This window comes from Panthera uncia, chromosome F2 (assembly GCF_023721935.1).
Source record: "Panthera uncia isolate 11264 chromosome F2, Puncia_PCG_1.0, whole genome shotgun sequence".
Classification (NCBI taxonomy): domain Eukaryota; kingdom Metazoa; phylum Chordata; class Mammalia; order Carnivora; family Felidae; genus Panthera; species Panthera uncia.
Genome location: NC_064812.1, coordinates 41,851,026 through 41,870,535, shown reverse-complemented (window position 1 = coordinate 41,870,535; position 19,510 = coordinate 41,851,026). Strand labels below are relative to the sequence as shown.

The 19,510-nt window shown below is 38.1% G+C and overlaps 1 protein-coding gene across 3 annotated transcripts in view; it reads right to left on the bottom strand.

Moving 5' to 3' along the window:
- Nucleotides 1–19,510, bottom strand: part of RAD54B (RAD54 homolog B) — a 95,314-nt gene that overhangs the window by 64,117 nt on the left and 11,687 nt on the right. Inside the window, exons 1-2 of one of the 3 annotated variants that reach the window (XM_049633143.1) lie at nucleotides 13,326–13,415; nucleotides 10,663–10,727 (exon numbers count right to left, since the gene is read on the bottom strand). In XM_049633143.1, coding sequence (XP_049489100.1) covers nucleotides 10,663–10,684 — 22 coding nt within the window. In that variant the 5' untranslated portion in view covers nucleotides 10,685–10,727; nucleotides 13,326–13,415. Of the gene's footprint in view, nucleotides 1–10,662; nucleotides 10,728–13,325; nucleotides 13,495–19,510 lie in introns of those variants that run through there. The other 2 variants (XM_049633142.1, XM_049633141.1) reach the window with 2 other exon arrangements.

Here is a 19,510-nt window from a genome sequence, read left to right as displayed (position 1 = left end):
CATAAGTTCGTAAGACCACATGCACAATGATATACACTGCAGGATTGTTTTTAACAAAAATCCTAAATAAACTATGATATAATCATACCACTGTTACTCTGCAGCGATTAAAAGAATGAGGTACCTCTATATGTTCTAAAATTAAAACAAGTATCTCCAAAGCATACTAGTGAAAACTGCAGGGGCACCTGGGTGGCTCAGTCAGCTAAGCGTCCGACTTCAGCTCAGGTCATGATCTCGCAGTTTGTGAGTTTGAGCTGTGTGCCGGGCTCTGTGCTGACAGCTCGGAGCCTGGAACCTGCTTCAGATTCTGTGTCTGCCTCTGCCTCTCTCTCTCTCTCAAAAATAAAAAAAAAAATTAAAAAAAATTAAAAATTAAAAAAAAAAACTGCAAAGAATCCTCAACACAGAACAAAACAAAAAGCAACCTTTTCATTTTGGGAGTAGATATTTGCAAATGATACATCTGATAATGGGTTAAAATCCAAAACATATAAAGAATTTATATAACTTAACACCAAAAAAGAAACCCCACAAATAACCCAATTTAAAGTGGGCAGAGGACCTGAATACACATTTCTCCAAAGAAGACATCCAAATGACCAATAGACACATGAAAAGATGCTCAATATCACTAATCATTAGGGAAATGCAAATCGCCTCACACCAGTCAGAATGGTTGGTATCAAAAAGACAGACATAACAAGTGTTGGCAAGAATATAAAGAAAAAAACCTTCATGCACTGTTGTGGGAATGTAAATTGGTGCAACCAATGTGGAATACAGTATGGAGGTTCCTCAAAAAATTAAAAATAGAATTACCATATGATACAGTAATTCCACTACAAGAAATTTACCCTAAGAAAACAAAAACATTAATTCAACAAGACATATGCACCATGTTTATTGCAGCATTATTTACAACAGCCAAGATACAGAAGCAACCTAAGTGCCCACTGATAGATGTATGAATACAGAATATGTGGTACACACACACACACACACACACACACACACTAGAATATTACTCAGCCATAAAAAAAAAAGAATGAGATCTTGCCATTTGTAACAACATAGATGGTCACAAAGGGTATCATCTTAAGTAATGTAAGTCAGACAAAAACAAAAACCATGATTTCACTTCCATGTGCATCTAAAAAACAAATGAACAAACAAAAGAAAACAGAAACAGACTCATGAAAACTGAGAATAAACTAGTAGTTGCCAGAGGGGAGGGGAGTAGGGGAATGGGCAAAATAGGTGAAGCGGATTAAGAGGTATAAACTTTAAGTTATAAAATAGGTCATGGAAATAAAAATATATAGCATTGGGAATACAGTGAATAATATTGTAATAATGTTGTATGGTGACAGATGGTGACTACATTTTATCATGGTGAGCACTGAATAATGTACAGCTTGTCAAATCACTATGCTGTACACCTGAAACTAATATAACTAATGAAATCAACTATACTCCCAACAATAAAAGTTTTCTTGTATCAATTTTTAAAAGTAAGCTAGACTGGGCTGCCTGGGTGGCTCAGTAGGTTGAGTGTCCAACTTTGGCTCAGGTCATGATCTCATGGTTTGTGGGTTTGAGTCCCATGTCCGGCTCTATGCCGACAGCTCAGAGCCTGGGGTTCTTAGGTATTCTGTGTCTCCCTCTCTCTCTGCCCCTCCCCTGGTCACGTTCTGTCTCTGTCTCTCACTCAAAAATAAATATTTAAAAATAATAATAATAATAATAATAATAAAGTAAATAAATAAAAGTAAGAAAGACTGGGGTACCTGGCTGGCTCAGTCAACAGAGTATGTGACCCTTGATTTGGGGTTGTGAGTTCAAGTCCCATGTTGGGCATAAGCTTCCTAAAAAAAAATTTTTTTTAAACAAGACCAATGAATAGATGGGTATGTAATAAAGCAAATATAGTAAAACTTTAATTGTAGAATCAGGTAATGGGTATAAGGGTGCTCAGTACATGGGTACAATTCTTTCAACTTTTCTTTATGTTTAATAATTACCAAAATTATCGTTAAGAATAAAAATGAGTTATGGGGCGCCTGGGTGGCTCAGTCGGTTGGGCGTCCAACTTCGGCTCAGGTCATGATCTCGTGGTCCGTGAGTTCGAGCCCCGCGTCAGGCTCTGTGCTGACAGCTCAGAGCCTGGAGCCTGTTTCAGATTCTGTGTCTCCCTCTCTCTCTGACCTTCCCCCATTCATGCTCTGTCTCTCTCTGTCTCAAAAATGAATAAACGTTAAAAAAAAAAATTTTTTTTAAAAAGAATAAAAATGAGTTAATATATTTTAACTCTTTAGTCATTAAAAATAGAATGTGGACAATTACAGCTATTAAATTTAACAATAAGAAATAACTGTGGAGTAGGGGTGATTTTTTTTTCCATGAACTTTAAGCAATAAAAGCACTGTGACTACTGAAATTATTTCTACATCTTAGGATAGTCAAAAAAAAAAAAAAAAGGTGAGAAATTATACCTTATTAATCTGTCTTAGCCCAAATTCTCTGGCAACCAGAGCCTAAAGCAATGATTAGAGTGCTGGTGGCTTTATTTGGGAGTTTCTTACCCAGGACACCAAAGGTTAATAAAAAAAAAAAGGAGGTGGTAGCTGAGGCAAGAACTGTGTAAAGCAAAGTCAGTGACTAGCACTTTACAACAAGCTATGAAAAGATACAGTAGGTCACTTGGCAAATGCATTTACTTGGTACCCTCCTTGGAACATTTACTGATAATAGTCTACAAAAAAGAACATACCTCAGAGTGGTCCACAGAGGAAAAAGAGGAATATATCTGGAAGGTTCTCTCCTGTCTCCTATTTCCCATTAGTCAAAGTTGATCCCACACACAGTAAACTTCACTCTACTTCCAGATTGTGTCATCCAGCCTCCACAAATGTGCAGGGTACTAAGCCCTGTGCTATGGTATTTCATCCAAGATTGGAAATGGCAGGAGGAACAGACACTCCCAAAATGTCAGTCTGGTTGGAAGGTAGCCACTAAGGAATAGGGCCCTGCTGCCCAGGTTATGCAACAGATCAGCCTATAGAGACAGAAGAGCAGTCTAGGAGCCAGGTGGTATTGAGAGAATCTGAGGAGGCACACAAAATTATATTCAATATTTTATAAGACCATAATATAACATGTAAGGAAGACGAAACAAACAAACAAACAAACAAAAAAACACAAAATCTGCCACAAAAATAGGGTAAAAATGAGGGTGAATGCAAACCCTAAGAGTCATTCTGCTATAGCATTTATATCTCATACTTCATTGCTGTGCTTTGGTGATGACATTCTGTGATATTAAGCACCTGAGACAATCAAAAATTAGATTTCAGGGATCTTAACAAACCTTACAGAACTGAAGGAGTCTGAGGAAGAAAAACTCAGTCCTCTTCCTGTGTTACACCCTTCTCTCAGACAACCACCACACTCACACTTCTGATGTAAGATGTGAGGTTTTCCCCACCAAGTGATTCTGTGACACCACCTGGGTGTCCTACAATTTAACTCAATTTTAACACTATCTACCTGCAGATAGCATCAGATCCCACAGGTTAAGGAATCAGTCCCACAAACCTACTGCCTCCCTTCAGACGCGAATCGCATCTGTGCTTCTGACCAACAGGCTATAAATGTGAGGTTCCCATAATCCCAGGGATTCAAGTAATTTGCTAGAGCAGCTCACAGAACCCAAGACAACAGTTTACTTACTATTTACCAACTTATCATAAAAAGATATGGCAAAGGATACAGATGAACATCCAGATGGAAGAAATGCACAGAGCAAGTTACGTGGGAAGGGACGCAGAGCTTCCATGCCCTATCCAGGCAGCCAGTCTCCCAGCATCTCCACATGTTCACCAACCTAAAATCTCTCCAAACCTCATACTATTTATAGAGACTTCCTCATGTCAGGCATGATGTATTATTTAACTCCATTTCTAACTCTCTTCCCATGTGTGAAGAATGGAAGTGGAGCTGAAAATTCCCAGCCTGTAATCATGGACTGGTCTTCCTGAAAACCAGCCCCCATTTTGGAGCCCACCAAGAATCACCTCATTAGAATAAAAGACACTACTATCACCCAGGAAATTCCAAAGGATTTAGGAACTCTATGTCAGGAACCAGGGTCAAAGACCAAATACTAGAATGAGAAAATGTTCTTAGTATTGTCATTAATGAGGAAATTAGAAGAGTTTTAGGAGCTCTATGCCGGCAACCAGGGTCAGAGGCCAATAAATATATTTTATATTATCTCACAGAGTCAAATTATAGATTTTACCACAACCATGCTACATGAATCACAGACCTACTCTATATAATCTAGATTTACATTCATCTTCACAGAATACCTCCCTGTCTGGCCACATCATATTCTTGGGACAAAAAAATATTTTGAACTAGGGGCACCTGGCTCAGTTGGTAGAGCATGTGATTCTTAAAATCGGAGTTGTGAGTTCGAACCCCACACTGGGTATGGAGACTTCTTAAAAATAAAATCTTTAGGGGCGCTTGGGTTACTCAGTCAGTTAAGTATCCCACTCTTCATTTCAGTTCAGCTCATGATGTCATGATTCAAGGGATCGAGCCCCGCATCAGGCTCTGCACTGACAGCATGGAGCCTGCTTGGGATTTTCTCTCTCTCTCTCTCTCTCTCTCTCTCTCTCTGCCCCTCTCCCACTCATTCTCTCTCACTCAAAACAAATAACCTTAAAAAAATTTTAGTAAAATCTTTAAAAAATGTATTTTTTGAACTAAAGGAGCCTCTGTCCCAGAAGCTGGTTGGCAGAAACTTAGCCTTCAGTTAAATTTTATATACTAAAAATGTTGCTAAACTACTCATATTTACTTTAGCCATTTTTTCAACTAATCACTTATCAGTATAGTTAACATTATGGATATTGGAGGTATCTAACATCCATTCCATTCCTCCTCCATTGTGCAGCAGCCAGGAAATTAGGATGAGATAGCTCTCACTCCCAAGGACAGAAATGAAGAATGTGTATCTGACTGGTACATTGATGATTCTCAGAAACCAGTAAATCTTCCTTACAGCGGTAATATAGGTCTAAAGTTAGGAATCCCTCTGGTCACAATAAAGTGGCACAATATCAGCATGAAGTTAAGAAAAGTTATTTAATGATTATGAGTAGGGCACATCTGCCTGCCAACAGATAGATGAGAAAAAAAGAAGTATATGGCCCCAATGATTGCTGAAATCTATTACTTAACATGAGGGGAACCAGTTTAACAATGAAGCCAATCCTGTGGATGACAGATGAGAAAAAGAGAAAGAACTGGGCTCATGATGACATCCTTTAAACTGCTAGACCAGTCAACCGTGAAGCCTAGAATTTCTAGCTACACATGCCAATAAAATTCAATTATATAAGCCAGTATTTTTATTAATACATAAACTAAAAGCATATCAACTGGTATCTAAAGAACTGTGTTATCTTTCTTTCCATTGTGCTTATCCCATTTGCCTATTTTATCTTGCTTAAGTCACCACTTCACATTTTGTTTTTAAATGAGCCTTCAAAGAAGAGCCAACATATGAACACACACAATTCATTCCCCCAAAACTAGACACTGAACACCATTATTTCAATTATTCTACATCAGTCCTCCAAAAGCATAAAGCAAATTCCCAGTTTAAAGCTCTGTTCAAACAGGAATACTTCCATTTTGCACCCAATCCAAGTAACTGAGGAAATTTAGACCAAACTTAACATGCTTAATATGCTAGACAATGAAGAAACTTTCCAAAAGAGCTTAGTAAATACATCCCACAAAGTTTATACACCAGTAATTTTTAGCCCTGGGAGGAGGGATAGTAAGAGTTGTAAGACTCTCAGAGAAACTGAGTAAAGCTCCTTAGAAAAACACGTCTCCTTGTTTTAACTGCCTCTATTTATCTAGTTGGTGAGGAAAGGATTCCTGTTCTAGGGTTATAGGGATGGCCAAACACATAACACCTGACACTGAACAGGTACAAAAAACAGTAGTCACATATACTCACAGTGTCAGGGAGGAAGACTGCCATATTCATGTAGGGTCACAAAGGGGTTGCCCTCCAGAACACAGTGAACTACTAGGGGTGTGGGAGGCAGGCTTTGCAGTACCAAGAGGGTGAGGTGTCCCCCAGCTCCTACAGGCTTATTTAAATAATTCTGCAGACAGGAGGGAAATGAAAGCTGCTATTCACAGATAAGCAGAAACTGTACCTGATCTATCTAATAAGGAGGGATGTTTAGCAAGGGGATCTTATCCTCAGGAGCAAAGTAGGGAACATTCTCAAGACATAACATTAAAAAGTTTAACTTAAAAGGCACAACAAAATAATATTTTTTAACAATTAGATTATCAAATACCAAAAAGTATAAGTATATACTCATATACAGATTAAGCATCACAATAAATGATACAAACATTACTCATTGCTGGTAGAAGGATAAACTTCTAACCTCTGCAGAGGGTAAATGACTATTATCCATCAAAATGTTAATGCACATACCTTGAAACCAGCACCCTACTCCAAGGTATTTATCCTATGGATAAATGGATATTTATGGACATATCCTCACATATGTATGTAATATATAGACATTAGTTGTAGCTTTGCTTGTAACAACAAAAGACCTCAAATAACATAAATATCCTTTAATAAAGCACTAGTTAAGTATATTTGGCATACCCATACAATGAAATATTGGTAACTTTTAGGGGCGCTTGGGTGGCTCAGGTCATGATCTCATGTTTGGGGGGTTCAGGCCCGACATCATGCTCTGTGCTGACAGCACAGAGCCTGGAGCTTGCTTTGGATTCTGCATCTCCCTCTCTCTGCCCCTCTCCCACTGGCTCTCTCTCTCTGCCCCTCTCCCACTGGCTCTCTCTCTCAAAAATAAATAAGCATTAAAAAAAATTTTTTTTAAAGCATAAGGTAGAGGGGCACCTGGGTGGCGCAGTCGGTTAGGCGTCCGACTTCAGCCAGGTCACGATCTTGCGGTCCGTGAGTTCGAGCCCCGCATCAGGCTCTGGGCTGATGGCTCGGAGCCTGGAGCCTGTTTCCGATTCTGTGTCTCCCTCTCTCTCTGCCCCTCCCCCGTTCATGCTCTGTCTCTCTCTGTCCCAAAAATAAATAAAAAACGTTGAAAAAAAAAATTAAAAAAAAAAAAAGCATAAGGTAGAGGAATTGTAGGAGAGGGGAAAATGGGTGGTGGGCATTGAGGAGGACACTTGTTGGGATGAGCACTGGTTGTTGTATGTAAGCAATGAATCAAGGGAATCTGCCCCCAAAACCAAGAGCACACTATACACAGTATGTTAACCAACTTGACAATAAATTATATTTGAAAAATAAAAATAAATAAAAAATAAAATAAACAGCATAAGGTAGTTCTAAATGTACTGACAAAAAGATTTCTAAGATATACTGTTACAGTAAAAATGCAATGTATAGAACATTGCAGCAGGTGAACAATCATTTGTATGGGGAGAATATATACACACAAATATGATTCAAAATGTAGGGGCGCCTGGGTGGCTCAGTCGGTTAAGCGTCCGACTTTGGCTCAGGTCATGATCTCGCGGTCCGTGGGTTTGAGCCCCGCGTCGGGCTCTGTGCTGACAGCTCAGAGCCTGGAGCCTGTTTCAGATTCTGTATCTCCCTCTCTCTGACCCTCCCCCATTCATGCTCTGTCTCTCTCTGTCTCAAAAATAAATAAAGGTTAAAAAAAAAATTTTTTTTCAAAATGTATAGAATATCTCCAAAAAGATACCCTAAAATTGAAAACTAGTTTGCCTCTAGAGAACTAGATGGCTACGGATCAGGGAAGGGAGTTTTTTTTATTATATTCTTCACGCCTTCTAAATTCCTTACCATGTGATGCATTACTTGTTGTTTTAAGTCATGAAGAACTACATTTTATAATTCTATTCATATGAAATATCCAAAACAGGCAAATCCATAGAGACAGGAAGCAGACTGGTGGTTGCCAGGGGCTATGTAGAAGTGGGGAGTGGAGAACTGATTGCTTAATTGGTCTGGGTTTTCTTTTAGCATCATGAAACTGGAATTAGATAGTGGTGACTGTTGCAAAACATTGTAAATATGCTAAATGCCACTCAGTTGTACACTTTAAATAGTTAAAATGGTGAATTCTATGTTATGCATATTTTATTACAATAAAAAATTAAACATTTATAAACTAAATATAAAACAAATAAAATTAAAAATCACAATAATTTAATATGATAGTGATACCTTACTGAAATTAAACCGTTATTCATGACATAAATATAATACCAACAGATTTGGCACAGGTTATTTTCAACAAGTTTTCTTTTCAACAAGATATATAATGGGTCAATTGTTAGATCATCTTAAGTGAATATATAAAAACTGCATTTGGTAGGAGTAGACCACTAACACATTCTGTTCAGCCCTCTTCTCATTTGAAGACATGAAAACTTATAATAATTATATAAGGTGGCCATCTAAAAGATCCAGCATATGTTTACATGCATTTATTCACATCAGTTAAAAGAAAATACAAAATTCTAAGCTTCTCTAAGAATTTATAAACACCTGAGAATACACCCAACCATCTCCAGGGACTTCAAACCCAATTGAAAAATACTTATCTAATATCTACACCGAGAAAGATTTTATCACTCCCTTTTTATATCCTTAATCTTCCCCTCTTCACTACCTCATTCCTGACAGCCTATACCATACTACTTTTAAACAAGATTGGCTCAGTCAGTAGAGAGTGCAACTTTTTTTTTTAAGTTTATTTATTCTGAGAGAGACAGAGACAGCGTGAGCAGGGAAGGGTTAGAGAGAGAGGGAGAGAGAGGGAGAGAGAGGGAGAGAGAGGGAGAGAGAGGGAGAGAGAGGGAGAGAGAGGGAGAGAGAGGGAGAGAGAGAGGGAGAGAGAGGGAGGGAGAGAGAGGGAGGGAGAGAGAGGGAGGGAGAGAGAGGGAGAGAGAGAGGGAGAGAGAGGGAGAGAGACAAGCCCAAGCAGGCTCCACACTGTCAGTGCAGAGCCCAACACGGGGTTGGAACTAAAAAAAAACATGAGATCATGAACTGAGCCAAAACCAAGAGTCGGACACTCAACCAACTGAGCCACCCAGGGGACCCAAGCGTGCAACTTTGGATCTCGGGGTTGTGGATTCAAGCCCCATGTTGGATGTAGAGATTACTTAAAACATAGAATCTCAAAAACAACAACAACAAAAAACAACAACTACCACCTCCTGGAACCCTGCTCTCTCTCAGGATACTATTCCTTCCCTTCACAACCAAATTTATTTTTACATACTTCATTTACTTATATTAACTTCATTTGCCTGTTTCCACTCATTAGTTCCCTACTACAATATGACTTTTGTTCCACTTTTTGGAACTGTTCTCTCAAATATCACCAAACCCTGAAAACTATAATGTTCCAGTAGCTTCTTCTTGACTACTGGACTTCTCTGAAGCATTTCAAAGCCAAAAGACTTACCCAAAGGACTTAATTACAAGTTTTCTAAGATCCTTTCATTCAGTCATAAATTATTTTTGAATTCATACTATTTGATTTAAAACCTGAACAACAGGGGTGCAACAGGGGTGCCTGGGTAACAGAGTCAGTTGGGCATCCGACTCTTGATCTCGGCTTAGGTCATGATCTCACGGGTTTGTGAATTCAAGCCCCACATCAAGTTGTGCACTGATGGCGTGAAGCCTGCTTGGGATTCTCTCTCTCCCCTTTGCTTCTCCCCCGCTTGTGCTCATTCTCTCTCAAAGTAAAAAAATAAACTTAAAAATTTTTGTTTTAAAACCTGAAGAGAAAGTTCTTGCCTTAGGTGAAACAGGGTCAGGTAAATACATACAACACAAGATAGTGTGGTTGAACAGTTTGAGGGAGAACTAAGTCTCACCTTATAGTTCATCAGAATGAGAAGGAATCAGAAAAAATGAAACAATTTCTCTGTTTCTGAAGAAAGTAAATACAGTTCTGAATATCAGGAGGTCTAGAACTTCCTATATTAATTTTCAAAGACTGCCACAACAAAGTACCAAAAACCAGGTGGCTTAAGCAAAAGAATTTACTCTCTCAAAATCTGGAGACCAGATATTCAAAATTAAGGTGTCAGCAAAGCCTTTTGCTCTCTGAAGATTTTAGGGGAGGATCCTTCCTTGCCACTTTCTAGAAAGCTTCTGGTGGTTGCCAACAATCCTTGGTGCTCCTTGGCTTGCAGCTACTCCAATCTCCGCCTTCGTCATCATGTGGTCTTTCTCTCTGTGTTTCTGGGTCTCTCTCTCCTCACAAGGACACCAGCTTTGTGATTTAGGGCCTAACACAGTATGACCTCATCTTAAGTTGATTACAACTGCAAAGACCCTATTTCCAAATAAGGTCACATTCGCGGGTACCATAGGTTACGACTTAAAGACATCTTTTTAGGGGACACAATTCAACCCATTATATATTTCCCCTCTTCCAGGCTTTAATTTTCTCAAGACTAGGCAAACAGCAGAGGCTGTAGACAAAAATAATAAATGAATGAATGAATGAATGAATGAATAAAATAATTTTTTTAAGACAGAGTGGGCCCTTCTAGCACATCTCCAAATAAGGCACATACCCTGAGCCATAGGTGAAGTCATTAGTGGTAGATCTACATCTTCTTTCTCACATAGGGACTATTATCTGCAAAGGAACAGGGTTTATAAAGAGACCTGAAGCGCTCAGTGAAGTTCAATGGAGTGAAAATATACTCATCAGGGAACTTTCAGTTGAGAAAGAAACCAAACTTAAATCAGCTTATGCAAAAATGATATTAATGATGAAGTATATATTAAATATTATGAATTACTACTAAGAAATTTTAAGAAACATAAGCTGAAGTATTTAGAGATGATGTGGCATGACATCTGCAACTTATTTTCAAATGATCCAGAAAAAAAAGGGACATATAAGGGAGGGAGAAGCAAAAGATTAACAAATGCAGAATTTAGGATAATAATTATTCTTTCAACTTCTCTACATATAGGAAATTTTTCAAAATAAAAAGTGATAGGGGAAAATGACGACATATTTTAACTGGGACAAACAGATTTGGACCGTACTTCAAGATGGATTATGTGTAGGATTAAAAAGATGTGAAAAGGTGAATGTATACTACATGGATCTCTCATCTCCATACTTCTCCTCACACAACATCCTTCTCTAGTAGTTCACCACAGAAAGCAAGATGTTTCTCACAATGCTCTTTTCCCCAATTAGCCTCTCTCTGAATGAGAGGCAGGAGGGTGTCAGGAGGTTGGCAAAGGTTCCCCAGTCCAGTGAATGTACCAAATCAGAGAAGGGATTAAGGGATTAAGGGTTGAGTAAATTAACTCCCTCTTCAATTTATCTTAACTCTTAACTCCCTCCTAATATTTAGCAGGTTAGAGAGTGAGAAACTATAGAACAAAAATAAAGCAGCAAATCAGTAACACAGAACATATTACAGAGTCTAAATATCACTCTCTGGTGAAGATTAGCTACCGTAATAGAAAAGAAAAAGGCATACATGGATCATTATCTGCCACCAGCTTGACAGTAGAGAAGAAAACCTGGGAAAACAGGATATCCACTTAACAAAGATGGAAGGAAAATAAGAGGAAGGGAGAAAAGGAAAAAAGAAGGAGAGACTAAATCAGTGAGACAGCGCAGCAGCTAAAGTGCCATAGCCAGAGCTGTCTCTAGGGATTTCAGATCCCTAGATCCAGCTCCAAAAGCCCTTTTCAACTTTGTCTTGACTCCAGTAACAACTTTTGAAAAGTTACAAGGAGCACATAAATGAAACTGAAGATCCTAGCCAGCTAGTAAAACACAGGATTCCTTTCTCCCACAAGAAGAAACTAACCCATTCAGAGGTAAAATGTACTAATCATCACAAAGCTCAAGAAGTTCCTTCAAAAAGGGTTAAGTGCTTAAGGAATCTTATTGATTAGCACTGGTATCTTGAGAATGACAATTACTCTTCTATAGACCAGCAGATGGGGCTCTCTCCCTGAATCTGTTTATTCAAGCAAAAAATGAATAAAAGGTCATTTGGAAAAATGTAGTCTTAATGTTGTCTTTCACAAGGTCAAATAAACACTAGTAAACAACTCTATTCTTTTAATTACTTGTAGAATATTAATCTCTGACAGGTACAAAAAGAAACATAATCATTATTTTAACCCAATTCAACAATGCAGGGAGGGAGCATCTGTTAAATCCTTGGTTCTCCTTCAATTACATACCCTCATAATACAAATCTGATTTGGAGGTACTCTATGGACTATTATGAATTAACAATTTTATTCATTTCAAGTTCACCTCTCCAACTTAGCACTGTTAACATGGTTTTAAAATTTTTTTTAATTTTTTTTTAAAGTAGGCTCCATGCTCAACATGGGGCTTGAACTCATGACCCTGAGATAAAGAGTTGTATACTCTACCTACTGAGCTAGCCACGTGCCCCAACATGGTTTTTAAAAAAATTTTTAATCAAACCTTTAAACAGAATTTATTGGGGCGCCTGGGTGGCTCAGTCGGTTAGGCGGCCGACTTCGGCTCAGGTCATGATCTTGCAGTCCGTGAGTTCTAGCCTCGCGTCGGGCTCTGTGCTGACAGCTCAGAGCCTGGAGCCTGCTTCATATTCTGTGTCTCCCTCTCTCTGACCCTCCCCTATTCATGCTCTGTCTCTCCCTGTCTCAAAAATAAATAAACGTTAAAAAAATTTTTTTAAATAAACAGAATTTATTTTGGTACTTGAGGAAAAGACCATGTTTGACCAACAAGTTTACAATTAACAGTCTTAGATACCTACTATAAAGTACAAGATTTGAATTACATGGTTATCAATCCAATAATTAAAGAAATTATGACAACATAGGGTGCCTGGGTAGCTCAGTTAAGCATCTGACTCTTGGATTTGGCTTAGGTTGTGATCTCATGGTTCATGGGTTCAAGCCTCACGTCGGGCTTTTCACTGACAGTGTGGAGCCTGCTTAGGATTCTCACTCTCCCTCTCTCTCTCTGCCCTTCTCCTGCACATGCTCTCTCTCAAAATAAATAAAAATTAAAAAAAAATTAAAAAAAAAAGAAAGAAAGACTGAAAAAAGAAATTATGGCAACAAAAAAACGAATTGCCAAGAACCTAGGGGTATTTCAACACTTTTCAAATAGAACATTCAATTTTGAAAATAGTCAACTTAAATAATACTGTACTACAACTGGTCAAGTGTAAACCTAATCAATAAAAAGCAGTCTTACCTGTATGAGGTGGATCTAATGTTGCCATTACAGATACTTCAAGACAGTGTTTTCCATTGTAATTATGCCCATGATTAATTTCTCTAGCACTTCCGTCAGTAGGCAGATTTAAACTGCATATTTGGGTATTATTTTGTAACTGAAGAAAGGTATTCTTATTTGCAGCAACCTAAAAGAAGGAAATATGTATTTTATGCAGAAATTAAATCTAATTTTCCATATTTTTATATAATAAATTCCTAATTTAAAATATGAACTACCAACTTCTCTATATCTTAAAAGGAAATAGGCATTTTAAAATAAATTAAAAATCCAATTTTACTGTCTACTAAACTATTAAACTTTTAATTATGTTATAAAAGCTAAAGACATAATAAAATGAAAATTATGCTTATAATTATAGTGTAAACAATGTATCAGAAGAGTTTTTAAACATGTCATAACAAGCCATTCTCAGAATCAACTGTGTTTTTTTCTTGCCAAATTTCTCAATATTAAAATCAATATTTAAATATTCTCCATTTTTATGCGGGATAATGGTACTGTCACTGTGTTGGTTACAGAGACAAATACTGAACTGTTTACAAATGAAAAGATATTCCTGGGATTTGCATCAAAATAATGAGTAGATTGCACCAAAAATAATAAGACACCTAGGAATAAACCTAACCAAAGGTAAAAGGTAAGAGGTAAAAGACCTATACTCTGAAAATTATGAACACTGATGAAAGAAACTGAAGATAACACAAAGAAATGGAAAGACATTCCATGCTCATGGATTAGAAGAACAAATATTGTTCAAATGTCTATACTACCCAAAGCAATCCACACATTTAAGGCAATCTCAATCAAAATACCACCAGAGGAGCCTGCATGGCTCAGTAAGTTAAGTGGCTGATTTCCACTTAGGTCATGATCTCACAGTTCATGAATTCAAGCCCCACATGGGGCTCTGTGCTGACAGTGTGGGGCCTACTTAGGACTGTCTCTCTCTCCCTCTCTCTCTGCCCCTCTCACACACAAACATGTCTCTCTCTCTCTCTCTCTCAAAATTTTTGTTTTAAAAAAACAAAATTACCACCAGCATTTTTCACATTACTAGAACAAACAATCCTAAAATTTATATGGACTCCAAATAGACAAAGCAACCCTGAAAAATCAGAGCTGGAGAGATCACAATTCCAGACCTCAAGTTATATTACAAAACTGTAGTAATGAAAAGAATATAGTACTGCCATAAAAACAGACACATAGTTCATAGAACAGAATACAAAACCCAGAAACAAACTCACAATTATATGGTCAATTAATCTTCGACAAAGCAGGAAAGAATATCCAATGGAAAAAAGGCAGTCTCTTCAGCAAATGGTGCTGGGAAAACTGGACAGCTCCATGCAAAACAATGAAACTGGACCACCTTCCTACACCATACACAAAAATAAATTCAAAATGGATTAAAGACCTAAATGTGAGACCTAAAACCATAAAAATGCTAGAAGAGAGAGCACAGACGGTAATTTCTCTGACACTGGCTGTAGCAACTTTTTTCTAGATAGGTCCCCTAGGGCAAGGGAGACAAAAGCAAAAATAAACTACTGGGACTACATCAAAGTAAAAAGCTTCTTACACAGCAAAGGAAACAATCAACAAAACTAAAGGGTAACCTACAGAATACGAGAAGATATTTGCAAATGCTATATCAAATAAACGGTTAGTATCTAAAATATATTTTAAAAAAACTTATACAATACACCCAAAACAAATAATCCAATCAAAAATGGACAGAAGACATGAATAAAAACTTCTGCAAAGACATACAAATAGCCAACATACACATGAAAAGATGCTCAACATCACTCATCATCAGGGAAACGCAAATCAAAACTACAATAAGGCATCACCTCACACCTGTCACAATGGCTACACAATCAACAACACAGGAAACAAGAGATGCTGGTGAGGATATAGAGAAACAGGAACCCTCATGTATTATTGGTGGAATGCAAACTGCTGCAGCAACTGTGGAAAACAGTATGGAAGTTCCTCAGAAAGTTAAAAATAGAACTATCCTATGATCCAGTAATTACACTACTAGGAATTTACCCAAAGAATACAAAAACACTAATTCAGCCAGGTGTGGTGGCATGCACCTGTAGTCTCAGCTACTCAGGCTGAAACAGGAGGATTGCTTGAGCCCAGGAATTCTGGGCTGTGGCGTGCTATTCCAACCGGGTGTCTGCACTAAGTTTGGCATCAATATGGTGGCCTCCTGGGAGTGGGGGACCACTAGGTTGCCTAAGGAGGGGGTGAACCAGCCCAGGATGCAAAAACACTAATTCAAAGTATTATGCATCCCTACATTTACAGCAGCATTATTTACAATGGCCAAGATATGGAAGCATCCCAAGTGTCCATCAAATGATGAATGGATAAAGAAAATGTGGTGTGTACACGCACATACACACACACACACACACACACACACACACACACACAGGAATACTATTCAGCCTTAAAAAAAAGAATGAAATCTTGCCATTTGCAACAACATGGATGGCGATAAAGAGTATAATGCTAAGTGAAATAAGTCAGAGAAAGACAAATACCACATGATTTCACTCATATGTGGAACTTAAGAAACAAAACAAATGATGTACCAAAAACCATAAAATGCCTAGGAATAAACCTAAACAAAGAGGTAAAAAATCTAAAGTTCATGAAAAAAATTGAAGATGACACAAAAAAATGGAAAAACATTCCACGCTCATGTATTGAAGAACAAATATTGTTAAAATGTCGACACTACCCAAAGCAATCTACATAGTCAATGCAATCCCTATCAAAAATAACATCAGCATTCTTCACAGAGCTAGAATAAACAACCTTAAAATTCATATGGAACCTGAAAAGACACGAAGAGCCAAAGCTATCCTGAAAAAGGAAACCACAGCTGAAGGCATCACAATCCCAGACTTCAAACTGTATTACAAAGCTGTAATCATCAAGACGGTATGGTACTAACACACAAACAGACACATAAATCAATGGAGAACCCAAAATAGAGAACCCAGAAATGGACCCACAAACATATGGCCAACTAATCTTTGACAAAGCAGGAAAGAATATCCAATGGAATAAAGACCATCTCTTCAGCAACTGGTGCTGGGAAAATGGACAGTGACATGCAGAAAAATGAACCTGGACCATTTTCCTACACCATGCACAAAAATAATCTTGAAACGGATGAAAGACCTAAATGTAAGACAGGAAGCCATCAAAATCCTAGAGGAGAAAACAGGCAAAAACCTCTTTGACCTTGACAGCAGCAACATCTTACTTGACATGCCTCCAGAGGCAAGGGAAACCAAAGCAAAAATGAACTATTGGGACCACATCAAGATAAAAAAGCTTCAGGGCACCTGGCTAGCTTAGTTGGATAAGCGTCTGACTTTGGCTCAGGTCATGATCTCACGGTTTGTGAGTTCAAGCCCATGTCAGGCTCTGTGCTAACAGCTGAGAGGTTGGAGCCTGCTTCCGATTCTGTGTCTCCCTCTCTCTCTGTTCCTCCCCTGCTTGCACTCTGTCTCTCTCTCTCTCAAAAGTAAAAAATAAAGATTAAAAAAAAAAAGATAAAAAGCTTCTGCACAGTGAAGGAAATAATCAGCAAAACTAAAAGGTAACCAATGGAATGGGAGAAGATATCTGCAAATGAAGTATCAGATAAAGGATTAGTATCCAAAATCTATAAAGAACTTATGAAACTCAACACCCAAAACAGAAATAATCCAGTGAAGAAATGGGCAAAAACAGGTCTTCTCCAAAGAAGACATCCAAATGACTAACAGACACATGAAATACTGCTCAACATCACTCATCATCAGGGAAATACAAATCAAAATCACAATGAGAGATCACCTCACACCTGTCAGAATGGCTAACATTAACAACTCAGGCAACAACAGATGTTGGTGAGGATGCAGAGAAAGAGGAACCCTTTTGCACTGCTGGTGGGAATGCAAACTGGTGCGGCCACTCTGGAAAACAGTATGGAGGTTCCCCAAAAAATTAAAAATAGAACTACCCTATGACCCAGCAACTGCACTACTAGGTATTTATCCAAGGGATACAGGTGTGCTGTTTCAAAGGGACACATGCACCCCAATGTTTATAGCAGCACTACCTACGACAGCCAAAGTATAGAAAGAGCCCAAATATCCATTGACTGATGAATGGTTAAAGATGTGGTACATATATACAATGGAATATTACTCAGCGATCAAAAAGAATGAAATCTTGCCATTTGCAAATGAAACTAGAGTGTATTATGCTAAGCGAAACAAGTCAGTCACAGAAAGGTAAGTATCATATGACTTCACTCATGTGTGGAATTTAAGATACAAAACAGATTAACATAAAGGAAGGGAAACAAAAATAATACAAAAACAGGGAGGGAGACAAACCATGAGAACAAACTGAGGGCTGTTGGAGGGGTTTGGGCGGTGGGATGGGCTAAATGGGCAAGGGGCATTAAGGAGGGCACTTGTTGGGATGAGCACTGGGCGTTATACGTTAAGCAATGAATCACTAAATTCTATTCCTGAAACCATTATTACACTACATGTTAACTAACTTGGATGTAAATTAAGAATGCTAATGATGATAATAAGAAACGCGCAAAGGGGAATTAAAAAAGAACAAGAGACAAACCAAGAAACAGACTCTTAACTATAGAGAACAAACTTATGGTTATCAGAGCAGAGGTGGGGGTGGTGAGGATGGGTGAAATAGGTAATAGGGATTAAGGGGTGCACGTGTCATGACAAGCATTGGGTGATTAAAATAAAAACTTAAGGGGCACCTGGCAGGCAACTCTTAATCTCAGGGTTGTAAATTCAAGCAGCATATTGAGTGTAGAGATTACTTAAAAATAAAATATTTAAAAATAAAAACTTTACAAAATTAATGAGTAAAGAGGAACTAGGGAGGGAACTGAAGAGGTAAAAATGAAACAAGACTGGCCATGAACTGATGATCACTGAAGCTAAATAATGGGTGCATAAAGGTTATATATATTTTTTCTCTATTTCTGTACATGTATTTGTTTTCTATTGCTGCTATAACAAATGAACACAAATTTAGTGGCTTAAAAACAATGCAAATCTATCATTTTGCAATTCTGTATGTTAGAACTCTGACTTGAATCTCACCAGGCTAACATCAAGGTGATCAGCAAGGATGCACCCCTTTCTTGAAGTTCTAGAATACATTTCCTTGTCTTTGCAAACTTTTTTTTTAATTTATTTTTTAGGGGCACCTGGGTGGCGCAGTCGGTTAAGCGTCCGACTTCAGCCAGGTCACGATCTCACGGTCCGTGAGTTCGAGCCCCGCATCGGGCTCTGGGCTGATGGCTCGGAGCCTGGAGCCTGTTTCCGATTCTGTGTCTCCCTCTCTCTCTGTCCCTCCCCCGTTCATGCTCTGTCTCTCTCTGTCCCAAAAATAAAATAAACGTTGAAAAAAAAAAAAAATAAATAAATAAATTTATTTATTTTTTAATTTACATCCAAGTTAGTTTGCATATAGTGCAACAATGATTTCAGGAGAAGATTACTTAATGTCCCTTATCCATTTAGCCCATCCCCCCTCCCACAACCCCTCTAGCAACCCTCTGATTGTTCTCCATATTTAAGAGTCTCTTATGTTTTGTCCCCCTCTCTCTGTTTATATATGTTACTTTTGCTTCCCTTCCCTTATGTTCATCTGTTTTGTATCTTTAAGTCCTCATATGAGTCATACGATATTTGTCTTTCTCCAACTAATTTCACTTAGCATAATAGCCTCTTGTTCCATCCACATGGTGGCAAATGGCAAGATTTCATTTTTGTTGACTAGTAATACTCCATTGTATATATATATATACCACATCTTTTTATCCATTCATCCATCATTGGGCATTTGGGCTCTTTCCATACTTTGGATGTTGTTGATAGTGCTGCTATAAACATTGGGGTGCATGCGTCCCTTCGAAACAGCATACCTGTATCCCTTGGATAAATACCTAGTAGTGCAGTTGCTGGGTCATAGGGCAATTCTATTTTTAATTTTTTGAGGAACCTCCGTACTGTTTTCCAGAGTGGCCGCACCAGTTTGCATTCCCACCAGCAGTGCAAAAGGGTTCCTCTTTCTCT